Raw genomic sequence first — 18,006 nt, forward strand, 5'->3', positions numbered from 1 at the left:
TGTGAGGACTCCACGTCTTGCGCTCATGAAGCCGATGGTCGCAGTCAATACCTCGTCGTATGGGGACAAAGCCTGGACGAGTACCTCGTTGGAGACGAACGCTGGTAACAACAGATAAGCAACGTTAATTACCTGCGGGCCGACAAGAACGACAGGAATACGCTCGCCATCTATGGTCAGGTAGCCAAGTCGACGATGAGAGTCATGGAAGCCATGCTCTTGACAGTTACTTGGAAGTTCATGCCTCTCATGTGCTGAACGCAGTGTATCGCTGAGAGGCCAACTATTGAGGCCATCGCCTCGATGACGGTCTCCATACTAGTCCCCGCAGGGACAACAACATCGAAGACCTGCGTCTTTAAAGGTGTCCATGACGTTGGATGCACCATGGCTAGATGAGGTGGACCTCCCTGACGTGGAACACGCAGGGACATCAACGGGATCACCTTGTCTTCGTCGAACCGGAAGAAACTTTCATATTACCTATTTCATATTATCATAGATCTAGTGAAACTTCCCTAGAGTTGGCAGCTTTAACACCATACGATATTCCAAACGGGTAACACTTCCGCAGCACCCACTGATATTGCTCAAGTTTCAACGTTCATACTTCTTCGATTGTCAATATAAAACAAGTATTGCGCATATGTGAGGCACCTGACCAACTCGCCAATGTTCTGTATGTGTGTCTTTATACTATAAGAGGCATACATAAATAATTCAAAGGACCGTAGCGTCTATCACGCTGTGCTGACAATGCAACACTTGGACGAAAAGGCAAGTGTTTCTAACGCTTTGCTGCCCCACCGCGGTGGTCTAGTGGCTAAAATACTCGGTTGCTGACCAGCAGGTCGCGGGATATAATCTCGGTTGCGGTGGCTGCATTTCCGATAGAGGCGGAAATGTTGTAGGCCCGTGTGCTCAGATTTGGGTGCACGTTAAAGAACACCAGGTAGTCGAAATTTGCGGAGCCCTACACTATGGTGTCTCTCATAGTCATATGGTGGTTTTGAGACGTTAAAACTCCGATATCATCCAAAGCTTTGCTAAGATTAGAGTTACTGTATATGCTACCTTTAGGTAACAGAGTTGCGCCACTGTTTTCCGGGCGCCGCTCGCTCCGCCTACAGGAGTTCAGCCCCCTATTCGCAGAGCGCCATCACGTGGTCATAGATGGTTCATTTGCACTGCGGAGAAGCCAACGCTACGCAGATTCCGGGCAGATCAAGCAAGGTTGACATTGGCTGTTGTCATTCTCGCCGCGCTTCTTCGGTAATGTAGCCATGCTGCCCGTTCTTCACGAGAAATGTGGCAGAAAATGCTATATGTGTTAAATTGTACTACGTAGAGCCCATGCGATTAGGCGCGGGTGCAGTGGGTGTTGGTATAGAAAGATTAACGTTCAGTCGGACGGAATAAACGCTTGGCCATTGTCGTTGGCAGGATTTTCTCTTGGGGGTGCAAACCATTGTTGCATTGCGGCTTAGGGATAGCGAGAGCACCGGTATAGCTTGATGAGGGCAAGTGCTGTTGTTGCTTGAGTGGGGCAAGAACCCCCTTTTCGCTTCTCTGCTGACGCCCATGCTCCTGGCTTTCTGTCCACGGCACAGCTAAACTTGCTCTATTTGTATTAACCACAGATTTAGTAGTGAATGCAGAGTAAATGCAGAGTTAGGCAGCGTGTGCCAGCTCTATACGTCCAAATTAGTGTGGTGGTCAAAAGGCTAAAAATGAAGGGAGAACTTAAACTATAGAGCTATTTGAATCGGCAAAGTGTTGCTGCTAGTGCGTGAATTGAATGCTGCTTTGAAACCTTAAGCGAAAAGAATGTTGCACACGACAGGGTTGTTGAACGATGATTCAGATAAGTTGTCGTGAGCCGCGATTGTAATACGATCTTAATACGAGATGTGCGCTTGACGCGGGCGTCGCACGGCCACTCTCGATCGCTATCCAGCTCGATTAAGTTGAAGACTACAAAGCTTAAGCTGGTTAACTCGCACAGCTAACGAATGAGCCCAACGCACTGAAAATATTCCATCCCTGCCTCAATAGCAATCAAGAGTGAAAAATAATTTTATATATGTATATGGAAAAAACAGTCTAAAAGAAGCCGAAGCTAACGTGTGGCCTACTATAAATATACATATGTACAACTGGTTCAATGAGCTGACGCCCGTTTTATCATTATTACTTACCAAAAACGTAAACATAAAATCAAGGCTTCCAGGCATGACCAGAGTGTGAAGAGGTTTATTAGCCGTTAAAGGCAGCGACGAGACAGCGTGATGAACCATCCAGCGATCGGCACAGCAACGAACCGAAGCACGAGCCGAGAGAGCCGGGCGTTGGCGATGCTGCTCGCTGCAGGCACATCTTCTTCTTCACAATCGCCCCCGCTGAAAAAAAGGAGCCATCCTGGCGACTTAAGAAGTTTCAGGCAAAGGCTCATGGTACGGTTTCAGTCGGGAAACATGGACGATGTCACGTGCACGCCGGCGCATGTCGTCCGATCGGGAAACTGGTTCAATTAGGAAATTAACCGGAGAGGTTTTCTCCAAAACGGTGTAAGGCCCCTCGTACCGCGGGACAAGTTTCGAGGAGAGTCCCGGTGTTTGGTATGGGATGGCAAGCCACACAAGAGACCCTGGGGCGTAGCTGGGATCCGGAAGAGAGGTGCTACGGGTTTCTTTCTGGCGTTGTTGCTGTTCCGAGGTGAACGCACGGGCGAGCTGGCGGCACTCTTCGGCTTGTCTAGCAGCATCGGAGATAGGTGGACACTCGGAAGCATCAGGACGGTAAGGAAGTAGGGTATCAATTGTATGGGAAGGCTCACGTCCGTAAAGAAGAAAGAAAGGTGAGAATCCCGTGGTGGTTTGTATTGCGGTGTTATATGCGAACGTGACGTATGGGAGAACACGGTCCCAGTTGCTATGATCAGATGCCACGTACATTGAGAGCATATCACCTAGCGTGCGGTTGAACCGTTCCGTTAGTCCGTTAGTCTGCGGGTGGTATGCTGTCGTTTTCCGATGAATGACGTGGCATTCCGAAAGCAGAGTTTCGACGACCTCGGAAAGGAATGCGCGGCCTCTGTCACTAAGGAGCTCTCGAGGTGCACCATGTCGAAGGATAAAGCGTTGCAAAATGAAAGAGGCGACATCCTGAGCTGTAGCGCTCGGCAAAGCGGCTGTTTCGGCGTAGCGTGTCAGGTGGTCCACCGCCACTATAATCCACCGATTACCATCTGGTGTCAATGGAAGGGGACCGTAGAGATCAACGCCGACGCGATCAAATGGCTTGGCAGGGCATGGAAGTGGCTGCAATGCGCCAGTCGCACGTGGCAGTGTTGATTTACGTCGCTGGCAGTCAGGACAGCACTGCACAAATTTACGTACAAAATTGTACATGCCGTGCCAGTAATAGCGATGGCGAAGGCGTTCATATGTTTTGAACACTCCGGCGTGGCCACATTGTGGATCGTCGTGAAGGGAGGCGCATACTTGCGATCGTAAAGTGCGTGGAATGACCAGCAACCACCGGCGGCCATCGGGAGCGTAGTTGCGTCGATGAAGAAGTTGATCGCGGATGGCGAAATGGACAGCTTGACGTCGGAGGGATCGAGATACTGGAAGGTTGGGCGTGCCAGATAAATATTCGATAAGAGAGGCGATCCACGGGTCACGACGTTGTTCGGTGGCAATCGAGTCGAGATTTAGCGATGACAAGGTCTGGAGGCAAGTGTTTCCGCACGTCTGATCTGGTGGTAAAGGTGAGCGAGACAGGGCATCAGCGTCAGAGTGTTTGCGTCCGCAGCGGTATACGACGCGAATGTCGTACTCCTGGATGCGGAGTGCCCATCGCGCAAGGCGGCCAGAAGGGTCTTTCAACGTGGAGAGCCAGCAAAGCGCGTGGTGATCAGTTACTAGATCGAACGGGCGGCCGTATAAGTACGGCCGGAACTTTCCAAGCGCCCACACCAGAGCCAAACACTCTTTTTCTGTCACGCTGTAATTAGTTTCGGCTTTCGTCAGAGTGCGGCTAGCGTAGGCTACAACGTATTCTGAATAGCCGGGCTTTCGTTGAGCGAGGACCGCGCCTAGCCCGACGCCGCTGGCGTCGGTGTGCACTTCGGTAGGAGCCGTCGGGTCGAAGTGGCGAAGAATAGGTGGGGGAGTGAGCAGACGGCGCAGAGTAGTGAAGGCAACGTCACATGCAGGGGACCAGGAGGTGAGGTTCACGTCACCGCGAAGAAGCTGGGTTAACGGTGCCATGATAGATGCAAAATTTCGAACAAAGCGCCGGAAATAGGAGCATAGGCCTACAAAGCTGCGAAGTTCTTTCATGGTCGTCGGCTTGGGAAATTCTGCGACTGCTCGAAGTTTTGCTGGGTCTGGTAATACGCCGTGCTTGGACACGATGTGACCTAGGATGACGAGCTCGCGTGCAGCGAAGCGGCATTTTTTCAGGTTAAGCTGCAGACCAGCGTTGGTCAGACAGCTCAAAACGTGCCTGAGGCGAAGGAGGTGCGTAGGAAAGTCGTGGGAGAAAACCACGACATCGTCGAGGTAACAGAGGCACATATTCCATTTGAGGCCACGTAGCGTATTATCCATAAGACGTTCAAACGTGGCAGGCGCGTTACAAAGCCCAAAGGTCATGACGTTAAATTCATATAGTCCGTCTGGTGTAATAAATGCCGTTTTTTGGCGATCGGCTTCTGCCATTGGGACCTGCCAGTAGCCAGACCACAAATCTAGTGACGAGAAAAATTCCGCTCCGTGAAGGGTGTCAATGGCGTCATCAATGCGCGGCAAAGGATAGACGTCCTTGCGGGTTATCTTATTCAAACGACGATAGTCCACGCAAAATCGGATAGATCCGTCTTTCTTACGCACCAGGACGACGGGAGACGCCCAGGGACTGTGGGATGGTCGAATTACGTCTCTACGAAGCATATCTTCAACTTGATCGTTGATGATGCGGCGCTCTTCAGCGGAGACACGGTATGGTCTATGACGCAGTGGCTGGTGTAGGCCGGTGTCAACATGATGTTTGACTTGTGATGTGCGGCCCAGTTGAGGTTGCGACACATCGAACGAACTCCTGAACTCATGCAGAAGATTCAGCAGGTCGGCATGTTCGGTGGGAGTGAGAGTGTCGGCGATGGCGCTGGAAAACGTATCATCGGATGACTCCCCGAGTGCCGACAGTGCTTTGGGGTGGTCGCAGTAGTCGTCCGGGACATCAAACAAAAACGAAGGGTCGAGATCCTGCACGCGGCCGAGACATTCCCCCGCAAGCAATGTGACAGGTGTGGAAAGCGGATTGCTTACGAACATGTTGCTTCTTCCGGCGGCAAGATCAATTGTTGCGAAAGGCAGCGGCAAAGCTCGACGACTTTTGAAGATATCGGAAGGCATAAAAAGAACTGTAGCGTCAGTGTAGGCGTTGCATGAAACGGGAACAAGGGCGAAATTTCCAGGCGGAATATCGGTATCTTCATGAACGAGCAACTTCGGCGGCTGATGAGGAGCGTCCAGTAATGGGACATCACACCAGGGTGAAAACTCAACTTCGGCGCGTGCGCAGTCTATGACGGCATTATGGCGGGATAGGAAGTCCCACCCGAGGATGACGTCATGCGAACAGACAGGAAGAACAATAAACTCCACGATGTAAAGAATGCCTTCGATGGAGACTCTTGCAGTGCAGGCTGCGAGAGGCGTTACTTGTTGTGCGCTTGCGGTGTGAAGCGACAGTCCCGAAAGCGGCGTCGTTACTTTGCGTAATAAACGGCAGAGATTAGCGGCAAGAACAGAAACAGCGGCACCAGTGTCGACAAGGGCGAAAGTACGATAACCTTCAACAGTTACTGCGACCACGTTAGCAGGAGAGGAGCGAGGGCTTAGACAGTTCGAAAACGGCGCAGTTCTTGCGTCTTGAACTGCGTTGCTTAGTTTTCCTGGTCAGAAGGTCTGGGCCGGCGACGCATTGGGGAGGGCGATCGCCGACGAGGAGAGGGTGCGCGCGGCGTCACGAAGTCGGGGTCGTTAGGAGGGGCATAGCGAGGGGACGAGACCGGCCCGTATTGCGCGAAGGGTTGGCTGCCGGGTTGCGACGATCGGACATAGTCGCCGAACGTCTGAGGTCGACGGCGGCAGTAGCGGGCAACGTGTCCGGGAGTAAAGCAGGCGTAGCATATCGGTCGGTTATCGCGCGTCCTCCAAGAATTGGCTACTGGTGGTGCCGCCCAAGGTGCAGTATAAGCAGCCGGGTGTGTGGGCTGTGGGCGCGAGGTATAGGGTGGTTGCGGAAGCCTACGCACAGCGTCTGCATATGTGAACGGCGCTGCTACAGGCTGCATCACTTGCGAGCAGGCGACAGGAGGAGCCACAGGCTGCGCTGCATACGTTAGGGGCGCGGCCACAGGCTGCACGGCTGGCGGATAGGCGACAGGAGGGCCTACCAGCTGCGCGGCACTCTGGCAGTGGGCAAGGCTGGATAGAGGCGGCTCGTGGTGCGCAACAGGAACAGCTTGGGCAACCTCTTCCGAAATAGCAGTGCGAAGCGGGGCAGGTAGACGGGTGGTGGTCTCGTGAGTGAAGGGCACTAGGGAAAGTTGGCGGGCGACTTCCTCACGGACGAAGGCTCGAACTTGCTGAAGCAGTGGTGAATTGTCCGGCAGGGTGTCGAAACTGCACAGTGACTGACCACCATGCTGAGGCTGCCGAGTCAGAGTGCGTTGCTTGTTCAACTCGTCGTAGCTCTGACACAAGCTGACGACTTCGGAAACTGTGCTCGGATTCCTTGCCAAGAGCATATGAAATGCGCCGTCGTCGATGCCCTTCAGGATGTTTTTAACCTTGTCAGATTCGGGCATGGTGTCATTCACACGTCGGCAAAGGTCGACGACGTCCTCAATATAGCTGGTAAAGGTCTCGCCAGTCTGCTGAGAGCGGACGCGCAAGCGCTGTTCTGCCCTCTGCTTGCGGACAGCCGGCCGACCGAATACTTCAGCACATGACGTCTTGAAGACGCTCCATGTGGGGATGTTGTGTTTGTGGTTATTAAACCACAATTCGGCGACGCCAGTGAGATAAAATATCACGTGGCCAAGCTTGTCGGCTTCATCCCACTTATTGTTGGCGCTCACCAGTTCGTAGTGCTCGAGCCAGTCTTCTACGTCGGTCCCATCCGCACCGCTGAAGACCTTCGGCTCCCGTAGCCTGGGATGGCCAGGGCAGTTGATCTGGAGCGAAGGCGTCGATGTAGTGGCGTTGGTAGTCATGACAGGTGGTAGCGTGCGGCTTCGCAGCTCCAGGGTGTAGCAACGGGGATTAACAGCACCTCCACCAAATGTGAAGAGGTTTATTAGCCGTTAAAGGCAGCGACGAGACAGCGTGATGAACCGTCCAGCGATCGGCACAGCAACGAACCGAAGCACGAGCCGAGAGAGCCGGGCGTTGGCGATGCTGCTCGCTGCAGGCACATCTTCTTCTTCACAAGAGCAACGGAGTTTGTCTCGTACCTTCATTAAAAATAAAGAGAAAAGAAAGCAAAAAGAAGCATCGCTAAAAGCGCGAACGCTGCTCCTATGCGTGTGGTGAGTGGCTGTCATGCAAGACATTTGAACCCAAGATGGCGTTCTTTGGAGCAACTCTGCTACCTAAAGGTAGCATATACAGTAACTCGAAGGCACGTTAGACATGAGCGCCATCTGGTAGTTATCTTCGAAAACAAAGGTGTGCGCTACCACAGAGAAAGATGCGCGCCTGTGTTGGAGGTGATATAACGTAGAACGCAAAGCGACGGGCGGGTGCCACCACCGTGTCATCGTAGCAAAGCGTTGGAAACACTTACCTTTTTGAGCATCGCGTTGCACTGTCAGCGCAGCGTGATAAACGCTACAGTCCTTAGAGTTACCTGTGTGTGCCTCTTCTAGTATAAAGGCAGACATACAAAACATCAACGTGTTGTTATGGCGCCTCAGATATGCGCAATATTTGCTTTTTAATTGACAATCGCACAACCATGAATGCTAAACCTTGAGCAATATTGGTGGGCGCTGTGGATGGGGTTGGCCATTTGGCGCCATTTGAGGTATTGTTAATGCCGGACAAACAGACAAGTGTACAGACAGACAGACCAAAATTTTTTCGTCGAAGGTCCCCAAGAAAAACTATCGTCTTTAAAAGCAATTATTGCGCATATCTGAGGCACCATATCAACACGTCAATATTTTGTATATGTGTCTTTATACTAGAGAAGGCATACATAAGTAATTCTAAGGACAGTATCATTAATCACGCTGCGCTTATCATTTATCACGATGCTCGAAAATGCAAGTTTTTTTTTGTTTCTTGCATGTGTGCATCATTTGGCTAAGAATGCGCATTCAAACGCCGAATACTGATTAGTATTGCTGCTGCTACACGCATACTGCGTCTGTAGAGAAGTTTTGTGTACCAGAACTACATGGATGATCTCAAGTTGTCAAGAGTACCGTACGTGTAGACTGCAATATATCTACTCAGCGCTTCGGGAATGTGGAGAACAATTACCACCGTCCCAATAGCACCAAAGCACTGCAAGACATTTTAGTCAATTCTGGTCGAATATCGAAAGGGACTCTTCAATGTCCTCCTAAGTGCTGTTCACATGAATTGAGCATTGAGGAAACATGGGCCGTTAATTTCGTGTGCGGCGACAGTTTGAACTAATTGTGCTATGGTTGGAAAGGTGCGTAAAAGCACGTTCAGCCACATTAGAGAGTTTTAGTACTGCGGAATGGTGCTACGTACGCATCACGCAAGCGCCTTGCGTTACGTGGCGTCGTTTGCCACTAATCGGCTTTTAGTACGCCGTAGTAGCCGCGTACGTAACGAGCGTGAAGCGTGTTGCGCCATCTGGTAGATCAAAATAGAAGCACGTGTTGTTGACAGCCAATGTGAGCCAATCCAAGTGTTATAGCCAGATTATGGCCATATTTTAAGCCACAGAGCCGGTCGGTGCTTGCCCTCGATGCCCCATTTTGCAAAACGAAGTCTCGCGCTGTCGCGAACTTGTTCGAGAGCGGCGCGATCACCTCATACGTACGCACGCACGCATCTCATGCGTACGTACGTAGCGGCTGCGTACGTAACGCGATACGTGCGCGTTGCGGTCTGCGCATGCGCACTACACAGAACGTGGCGTCCTTACGTACGCAACGCCGCCACGTACGCAGCGTACGCAGTACTAAAACTCTCTATTTTCTTGTTTCAAATTCTTGCGAGTTCCGCGCGACGCGACTGCCTTGCGGATGAAGATGGGACGCTTGTTCGTCGATTTATGCGGCGCGCCCAGGGTGTGCGCTGCTTGCGAAGAGAGTTTGCACCCGATCCCAGTGAGAGAAACAATCCTTTATTTGTATATGCGCGCAGCAAACATTGTACACTGCAGAACAGCAACATTCGCGGACAAACTTGAACCAAGGTAACGACATAAATAACATTCGCGTACACAGCTCGTCACCTGGTAAAGCGTTCAAGTCCAGCTAACGAAATCACTGCAGCTTAACTGATTAACATCACGTGCTCGGTTAATTGGAAGTTTATTTCTAAGCTGTACGACGCTAGATTGCTGCTGGATATTTTTCGAGCGGGCAGTTTCGGACATTCGCGTTTGCAATCAGCGTTTTATGAGAAAGAACCTCGACACTTAAGATTTCGCTTGAGGCTTACACACTCTCCGCTCCAACACTTTTGTAACGTGGAAGGACCCAAAACCCACAAATTTTAGTCGTTGATGCGGACTGCGGTTGGGTATAGTCTCCGATTATGCACCTTTTTTAATTTTCTGTTCTGGAGCAATATTATGTAGTGGGATTTCGTTGTTCCTATATAGATGGCGTATGTATACACAGCCGAAGCGCTCAGTAGTTCTGAATGTGTTGGCCCGCTTTATTTAAATTGAGCGTGTTGTGGTGGCCCCAAGGTCAATAAAGTGCTACAGCGTGTGTTCGGAACACTTGGCGACTTGATCACATGCATACGCGACAAACTCTTCAGGGAGTCGCTGAGAATAACTTATCGAAATCGGTTGAAAATGTAGGTATTGCTACATTCTGTTTGCTAAGCGAAACGTTTTCTCCCGGGGCCGGCATTGGCCATCGCTAGAAATGAACTCCTCCTTGAAGAAAGCGCCTGGAAAATCGGACACAAGACGTGTCAGGTACGTGTCCGCCGACAGTAATTAGCACTAAACTTAGATGACCCGGATTTCCAGCAAACCGAAAGAAAAGCTTGTTCAGATAGTGCTTTAGTCGCTGCAACTGGGGTCGTTGCAAACCCGCCAATTTTTTCAAAACTTGCGTGTTTGCACATATACACGCACATATATACCCTTCGCCTTTCTGAAAAAAAAAAAAAACTTCCGGCTACGCCACTGGCCGCTGAAATACTTCCTAACAAAATCACGCATTCCCTCACTAAAGTGGTTATATTCGCACGGGCCTCGTGTCTTCAACTATGCATGTAGGAGGCGTTGAAATATTGCCCGTCGCAAGTCACGGAACATTTCCAGCACTAATATTATGCACCACTACTCTTGTTCAATGGCACCGAACTTGTTGGCGTGACGGAACATTCCACATCCTCGTGTATTTTCACATTACAAATGGAAGCGTCCAATTCAGCTATGGTGAAGATACTCTGTGCCATTTGAATATGCTTGCATACGCCCGAGATATACACGAACATTGGCTCGTTACATTCGTGTTTCACAAAACATGGAGCTTCCGTGTGGAATCATCCTTCCATAGAAAAAGCAAGATGATAGTAGCGCTCTGGTGTTTAGTTGCGTACTGTATCACATTTTTGTAGCTTATGTCTGTCTAGCCCAGACAGTGGTTTATTATAACAAGCGGTAGTGGTGGGGGTGGAGACTGAGTAAGGCAGGGCGGCCATCTGAATCGTAGAGCTTTACTTTAATTATTATTATTATTATGATTATTATTATTATTATTATTATTATTATTATTATTATTATTATTATTATTATTATTATTATTATTATTATTATTATTATTATTATTATTATTATTATTATTATTATTTAATACCCACAGCGCTCATATACTGGCAATATAGCGGGGGGGGGGGGGCGGTAGAGGAAGGGAACAGGAAAATTCGCCATATATATTCAGCATGTCTACGTGCTCACATGACGTACCCGTTTATCGAAGACTACGACTGCATTCTCGACATTTAAAAATGCCTTGTTTAACAAAATGTTCAAGTAACACCATGTTCTAATTAGCACTCACCCATTGCATTATACAGCTTGCAAAAAGAACCTCCTTTGTTACTTGCGAAGGTGCACGATTGCATGAAACTGGGGAAAGATTCGAGTTAGTTATCTCACAAACTATGCCGTAGATTTGTGTTAAAAAAAAACGAAGTTGCCGCATGAATTCTTTGAACGTGTTGCTGTGAATGCGCACATTATTGTGTGCCAATAAGTGCAGAAATAACTGTTTACCTTCCGTAAGTGTAGCCTGGAGGACTTTCAGCCGCCGCAAGCAAGCGCGTGTTTCTAGCCTGTGCGCAGTCATAGCCGCTGTGTTACAACCAACGGGACGCGTCACTAAGAAATTCCTGTTGCAGTCGCTTCGCTTTAGCTTGTTATCGAGCCTTGTGTGAGGAACCACCCGTATCGAAAGGCCTGAAGACCGCAAGCATGCTTTTCTGTACAGAAGTCCTGCATAGAGGAAAAGATGGCACCTTGCCGTCTTCTCCGTGGTGGTGTCTTCAAGGAGTGAGGCATTCACTCGTTTAAAAGTCAATGTTGTCTTGCTGCGGAAACTAAAGCTCTCGGTACTTTAAATACGCTCATCTGAAGTTGGTTCTCTTTCATTTCAGGTGCCTACAACATTGGTCTTATATAATCCTTGAAATCCATTGTAGTGCAACGAATGCATTGTAACATTCGCTACAGTTCAAACAAAAGTTGATGTCGAGAAGCAATAGCGAAACTATTTCAGCGAAGCCTCATAAGGGGGGTACAGTGAGGTTATTGAATGACACGGAGTGATATGCCATGCCAAAGTGGGCCTGCTTGGGCAGCAAACGCCATGACATACATTAAAACGTGGAGACACGCTGTAGCAAGTGTTTTACCTTATCATGGTATTCGTATCAGCGAAAATAGGCTCAGCTGCTGCTTCGTCTGGTTGGCATCTGTAAGTGAAGGAGTAAGACAAGCGCAACGCAGACACCTTATTCACATATATGAAATGGTGCAGCTCTATAATCAAGCCACGGTGAAATAAGTATGAATGTAATGAGATTTGCTTAAAGGGTCCATGAAAAACTTTTTTGAGTAACCATGGAATTATTTCACTGGAAAAGCGTACTACCTCGAAAATTGAACACCGCAAAAGTTTTAAGAATCCGCCCAGTACGAGCGCAGTTACAAAGATTTGTCACACGCTGCAATCACATTCTCTCTTCTCTTGTCCCGACCAAAGTGCTGGAAGCTGAGCAGGGAGGAATGGGAGGGGCAAGCAAAAAACGTCACTCGCACTTCGTGACCTTGAGCATTTTTTTCTTTTTTTTCTTCGAATACGCCGCTTTTTCAGTGCGATCGCACGCCCACGGGTGGACTAGCGACGGCCTCTCGCGGCGACCTCTGTAACAACCAAACGCGCTATGTTCAAATCAGCCAATGGCTGATAGATGGGCTTACTGGGCTTATTTTCCGTGATTTGTCGAGAGAAGAGAAAGCTACTTTTAGCTGACTGATAATTTATTGTGAATTCCACGCAGCGTGCTGGTCTATAATATTTGGCTCGCGTGTTGTCGGGAGCCTCTGCGACCAATTGGCAGCGCTTTCGGACCATGCTCAAAAAGGGTTGCAGGGCCCCTTTAAATGGGCTTGTAGAAAACTATAGCTATACAGCAGAACTTGACAAAGCGTTATAATTACCCTGCGAACAGCCGGACAACTTAGTAACGTGTAGTTTCGAGCAACGATCAAGAGTAAGCATTCCACCTCATTCTCCTGGCACAAGCTTCCTGTTTTAACTTGCCCGAGCACACTCTTCATACCATCATTTCTTCTCTTGACTTGTCACAGACCATACTTTGCCACGAAAACGCAATAAACGATTCTGATTGTATGATGCGCACCTCATATTCACAAACCAGGTGACCACACGATAACAGGCGGCCTCGCTGTTTCTCAATGCCGCTGCAACGAATCATTCCACTCGTACTTCAATACACTTCCACCGTCTGAAACACATGTCTGGCAATGCGAAGAAATCGGGTTCTACTGTATACCCTGCAGCGAAACTCTGCCAAACTGGCTGAAAGTGACTCGCTTATGTTGAGTATTAACTTGGCTATGAAATTCGTGCGTTTTAAGAGATCTGGCTGACAGAAGGGGTGATCTGATCTCTCGTGGAGATGCAAACCTTTCACGAAAACTTGAAAATATATTCAATGTTTAACAAAAAACTGCTTCATTTTGTGTCCACACATTTCGTCATTCGTCAAAAGTGATTAACGAGGTATACTGACGTAGAAGCGCCTTTAAGCCCGTTTATCAAAATAGGTCAGCAACCGCGAGACGTTTGTTCTCTTCTGGGGCGGAATACACAAAACTCTGTCACTGACTAGCTGCCTTCGAGAGTTATGTTGTGTCCAGGCCGATATCGGCTGGATTACACGAATCATTTTCACCAAACAAGTCATTACGGGGGCGCGATGACTGTCCGTACGCGTAACGGGTCCATCATCATCATCATCATCATAATCATAGTCATCATCAGTGGGACTACGCCCACTGCAGGACAAAGGCCTCTCCCATGTTCCGCGAGCGAATTCAGTCCTGTGCTTGGTGATGCCACTTAATACCCGCGACATACGTGATATCAATTGAGTCTCAATGTCTCTCAATCGCTATTGGGACATCTGACTCATTATGCAGCGCTGCGAAGCTTGTTAGCGAGTTTACCACAAAATGTAGGAGTGCGCTAGTGCTAACCGCAAGTTGCGAACGAAGCTCGAAAAATGTAATTATAATTCGCCATGGGACGTAACGTTTAGGGGCTCAGTTCACGCAGCCTAATTTTTGTTCGTAAGATGTTTACCGTCGGCCAGCTGCCTTCTCTAACGGTACGACAGTCGAATGGATCTACTCTTATGAACGGCGGAGAACTCGCGTCTGCAGGCCCTTTATGATCATCAATTCAAACTCATATTTTACGTTGCTGATAGTATACTTGCGCAAAGCATGTTATTACATGCAGGCTCAACTCCAGTGAGCCTTTTTCATAAGAAGTCTTTTGTAGAAACTGATACATTTATTATGAACATTTGTGAACTAAGCTGCGATTGCGGAATGCCGGTCAGATTTGTGTTGGTTATTGTGGAATAATATCCTCATATCTCCTAATAAATATTTATTGCGAAAGAATGTAGGGACTGAGGAAACAAAAAAGAAGTAACTTCCTTAGGAAGTGTACTTGAGGTGTTCACCTATACGGTCATATGATTAATCTACTATGAGAGAGAATTTGCTGGCTAGTCTGTAGCGATTACTTTATTGGAGTCGCCATTCACTTAATAATTTTAGTATTAATGAAAGGGTTTAATGTCATTTATAACGCAGGCAGCTACACGTATGTCCACGTAACAATATGTAGGAGTTTCATCTCGCCAACGCAGTTTATGTAGAGCAATGGTGTTAAAAGTTGGGCTACTTGGTAAGGTAGTATATTTAGTGCAGCGCGAGAACGATGAAGACGGAGAAAAAACCGTGCCCCTTGTTTTCTTTTATTTCCCGTCTTAGTCGTTTTCGCGTGGCACTAAACATGCTATCTAGGGCCTTAGACGCTAATTGTGGTACGGCAGCCGCGAATATGCGAAGGAAGATGACGTTTTCCTTGGTTCGTATCTTGAATAGAAGCGGCCAGCCATAGCGCCGTATATTTTGGGTGAAATACATTACGGTTTGAACAGATATAGTATAGTCACTGACCGATTCCGGAGAAGCGAGAAAAAAAATTGCTTTGAAGTGATATTCTCCGACTGGCTTCATTTACAGGTCCATACTTGTTTCTGTCAGAACAATTGTTTCTCCACAGTCATTCAAACAGTAAAATATGTCCAGGAACAACAATGTCGCCCCCATGAACAAAAACAGCTAACAGAAATTAGATCTCAATGTTGATTTGTATGACTAAGGCGGCTGTCCTGAGCCCGCGGGAATCGTCCGCACAGCGTCATACTTCAGTTCTCTTGGTACAACTGCTCTCTCCAATGCCGTCTGAAATATATTGGGACGATGCCGGTACTAGGGGGTATTTGTACAGCGATGGTGCACAACTCAAACAACGTTCGAGAACTGCTTGACAGTGTGACTTGAAGTTTAGTCTTCCTTCCTGCCTCCATGAACGCCTAAAGATGAACGGCTAATAACTCGCACTGCAACCAAGAGGACACAAGTTTTCATTGCACAGTGGGAGCGGCACTTTGAAGTTTTCTCGCACAATTTTTAGTTTATTTTTAGTGCTTCCTAAAGTATAACTTCTTTTATGTTCGCTGCATTTTACTTGGCCGAGTTTGCGTGGTCCTGTTCAATATAGGGCTTTTGTTACAGCTAGGCACCGCTTACATTTATAAACTAAATGTAAGCGCTCCCTTTGTGACAGGTCTGAAGTACGTTTCATGTCTATGCAAGTGCTTTGGAACCACGTCTGACGTCATATATGCAGACTGTACTCAACGGTGCGGCCAAAAGCTATGAACCCTGCACCTTCATTCGCTTGGTGTAACATAACTCGTCTGCCGTATGTTCAGTTTTGCTATAACCTGAATTTTTTCGTTTTTATCTGTAAAGCAAATAAGCTCGATACGGTAGTTGAGGCTCTTACAAAAGCGCACTGTTATGATAGGGTGTATTTCAGTGACTCCGATGTACAGCCGGCAAAATGTGGCAGTGTTTGAGCCGCCACGCCTCACAGGCTCAGGATGTGGTACTGGCCTTAACGCAAGTTACAGGCTATTGAACGCGCAGCGTGGCAGCCACCCATGCAGAATACACTTCTGGCTTCTATAAATGGGTAGCGAACCAAAAAAATACCCAACTGATTGACCTCCCCGCCACGTTTCAGCTTCCTGGCAACGACAGAGGCGTCAGTACATGCGACTATAGCGTCAGTCGGTGACTGAGACGTGTGTAACGAGAAAAAAACAAAAACAAAACAAGAACGTACACGCGTAAAGGCAAGCACTGACGGCACTCGAAAGCACACATTCTTGCAAGCACTTTATACGATTACAATGAGTATACCTGCAAAAACCGCTCGTTTTATGGCCCCCTTATTGTCGTACGGGAGCCCCCGCATGAAGCTGAATTATATATACAAACGCGCGCGCACACACACCAGTGGCCGACACGCGGTATGTGGTGGCATATGAACAACAACAGTCTTGGGTATGGCTTCAATCCGTGATCCGTCGCCGCCTATAAGCGCGCCAGCGCGATCCCGGCGACTGAGGCGAGGAAGAGCGCTGACATCAAGAGCAGCGGGCGTCTGCGTGGACCGCCACCGGCCGCGTTGCAAGCGTCCTCGAAGCAGCTCTGCAGGCAGCCCCGCACGTATCGGTCCTCGAAGTAGAAGCCGCCGCAGTGGCTCATGCGAACGATCTCCGTGTCCACGGTCAGCGTCCCACTGTCGAGCGCGCAGCTGCGCACCACCATTGTCTGCCCAGTCTCCTCTGCGAGAATGAGAGAGAGGGGGGGAATGGTAAGCGTGGAGTCACAGTTGGCAACGGGTGCTCAGAGTCCCTCAAGTACCCCGTCTTCGTGGCTCGGTGTATGGAGAAGCTGACGTGTGCTTCGGAATTTTCATTATGTTCTCCCCACTTCGCTATTTTCTATTACACGTATACGCTGAGCCATGCTCCTTTATACATGGCTAAACCTTCACTCCATTCTCAGGCACTGCGCCGTGCTCCCGACCGGGCTGCACAAATTAGGTGCCTTTCTACCACTACCACCACCACCGCCACTCCATTCTCCCCACTTTACTCTTTTTCTATTACCCTTACGCTCAGCTGTACTCGTTCATAGAAGGCTGCGAAAAGAGCGTCTTTTCCTCACAGCTCCGAAGACCCGTCCCTCAACGCCCTACGCAGAATGACGCCTCCTCGCGTTTCATTGATTTGCGCACCTCTTGCGATCCAATGATGACAAATGCAGCCTTAAATAACGAACGCTCCGTATGACGCCACTTGATGCCCTATAATCCAAACAAGAGGGCTCGTTGGGGCAGGCAAATAATCCCGTTAGTCTTGTTTTTTATGATCTCGCTGATCCACGCCATCCCGAGAATTCTCTTCGATGAATCGGGAATGCTTGAAGTGTTAGCGACGAAGCTGGAATGAGCTTGTGCTTCATATTACTTTTTTAAATGCCAGCTGCACATGGTTTTAAACTCAGCTTTATTCATATGTACAAGGACAGCTGTGAGTCGATGTGTGTGCAGGTATATATATATATATATATATATATATATATATATATATATATATATATATATATATATATATATATATATATATATATATATATATATATATATATGTGTGTGTGTGTGTGTGTGTGTGTGTGTGTGTGTGTGTGTGTGTGTGTGTGTGTGTGTGTGCGCTTAGATATATACTAACTGACCTAGTTACTGATTTCTCTCTCATTAAAGGCAAGTTGTTGTGATGGCTGGCTTGTTCATGCCTGCAACGAATAACAGGCAAAATTTTTTTTTGCCGAATTGCCACATCAGTGACGCCGTTGTATATGTAGGAATAAAAGTGAGCTGGCAATGCCGAACACTTCATATATAGGTCCATCTCCGTGGCGAGCTTAAAGAGAGAAAATAAAGAAACACGGCTGATTAGCTAACAGGTTCACGGAATCGATTAGAAAACCTGCCACGGGGTCACGTCTTCGACAGCACTA

At 48.4% G+C, this 18,006-nt stretch overlaps 1 protein-coding gene across 1 annotated transcript in view; it reads right to left on the reverse strand.

The window, feature by feature from the left end:
• Nucleotides 1-9,383: 9,383 nt before the first annotated feature.
• The window catches only part of LOC119161378 (uncharacterized), a 158,987-nt gene continuing 150,364 nt past the window's right edge, over nucleotides 9,384-18,006 (reverse strand). Inside the window, exon 5 of the mRNA XM_075879412.1 lies at nucleotides 9,384-16,769. Within this exon, the coding sequence (XP_075735527.1) occupies nucleotides 16,516-16,769 (254 nt within the window). The 3' untranslated portion in view covers nucleotides 9,384-16,515. The remainder of the gene's footprint in view (nucleotides 16,770-18,006) is intronic.

This window comes from Rhipicephalus microplus, chromosome X (genome assembly GCF_043290135.1).
Source record: "Rhipicephalus microplus isolate Deutch F79 chromosome X, USDA_Rmic, whole genome shotgun sequence".
Taxonomy (NCBI): domain Eukaryota; kingdom Metazoa; phylum Arthropoda; class Arachnida; order Ixodida; family Ixodidae; genus Rhipicephalus; species Rhipicephalus microplus.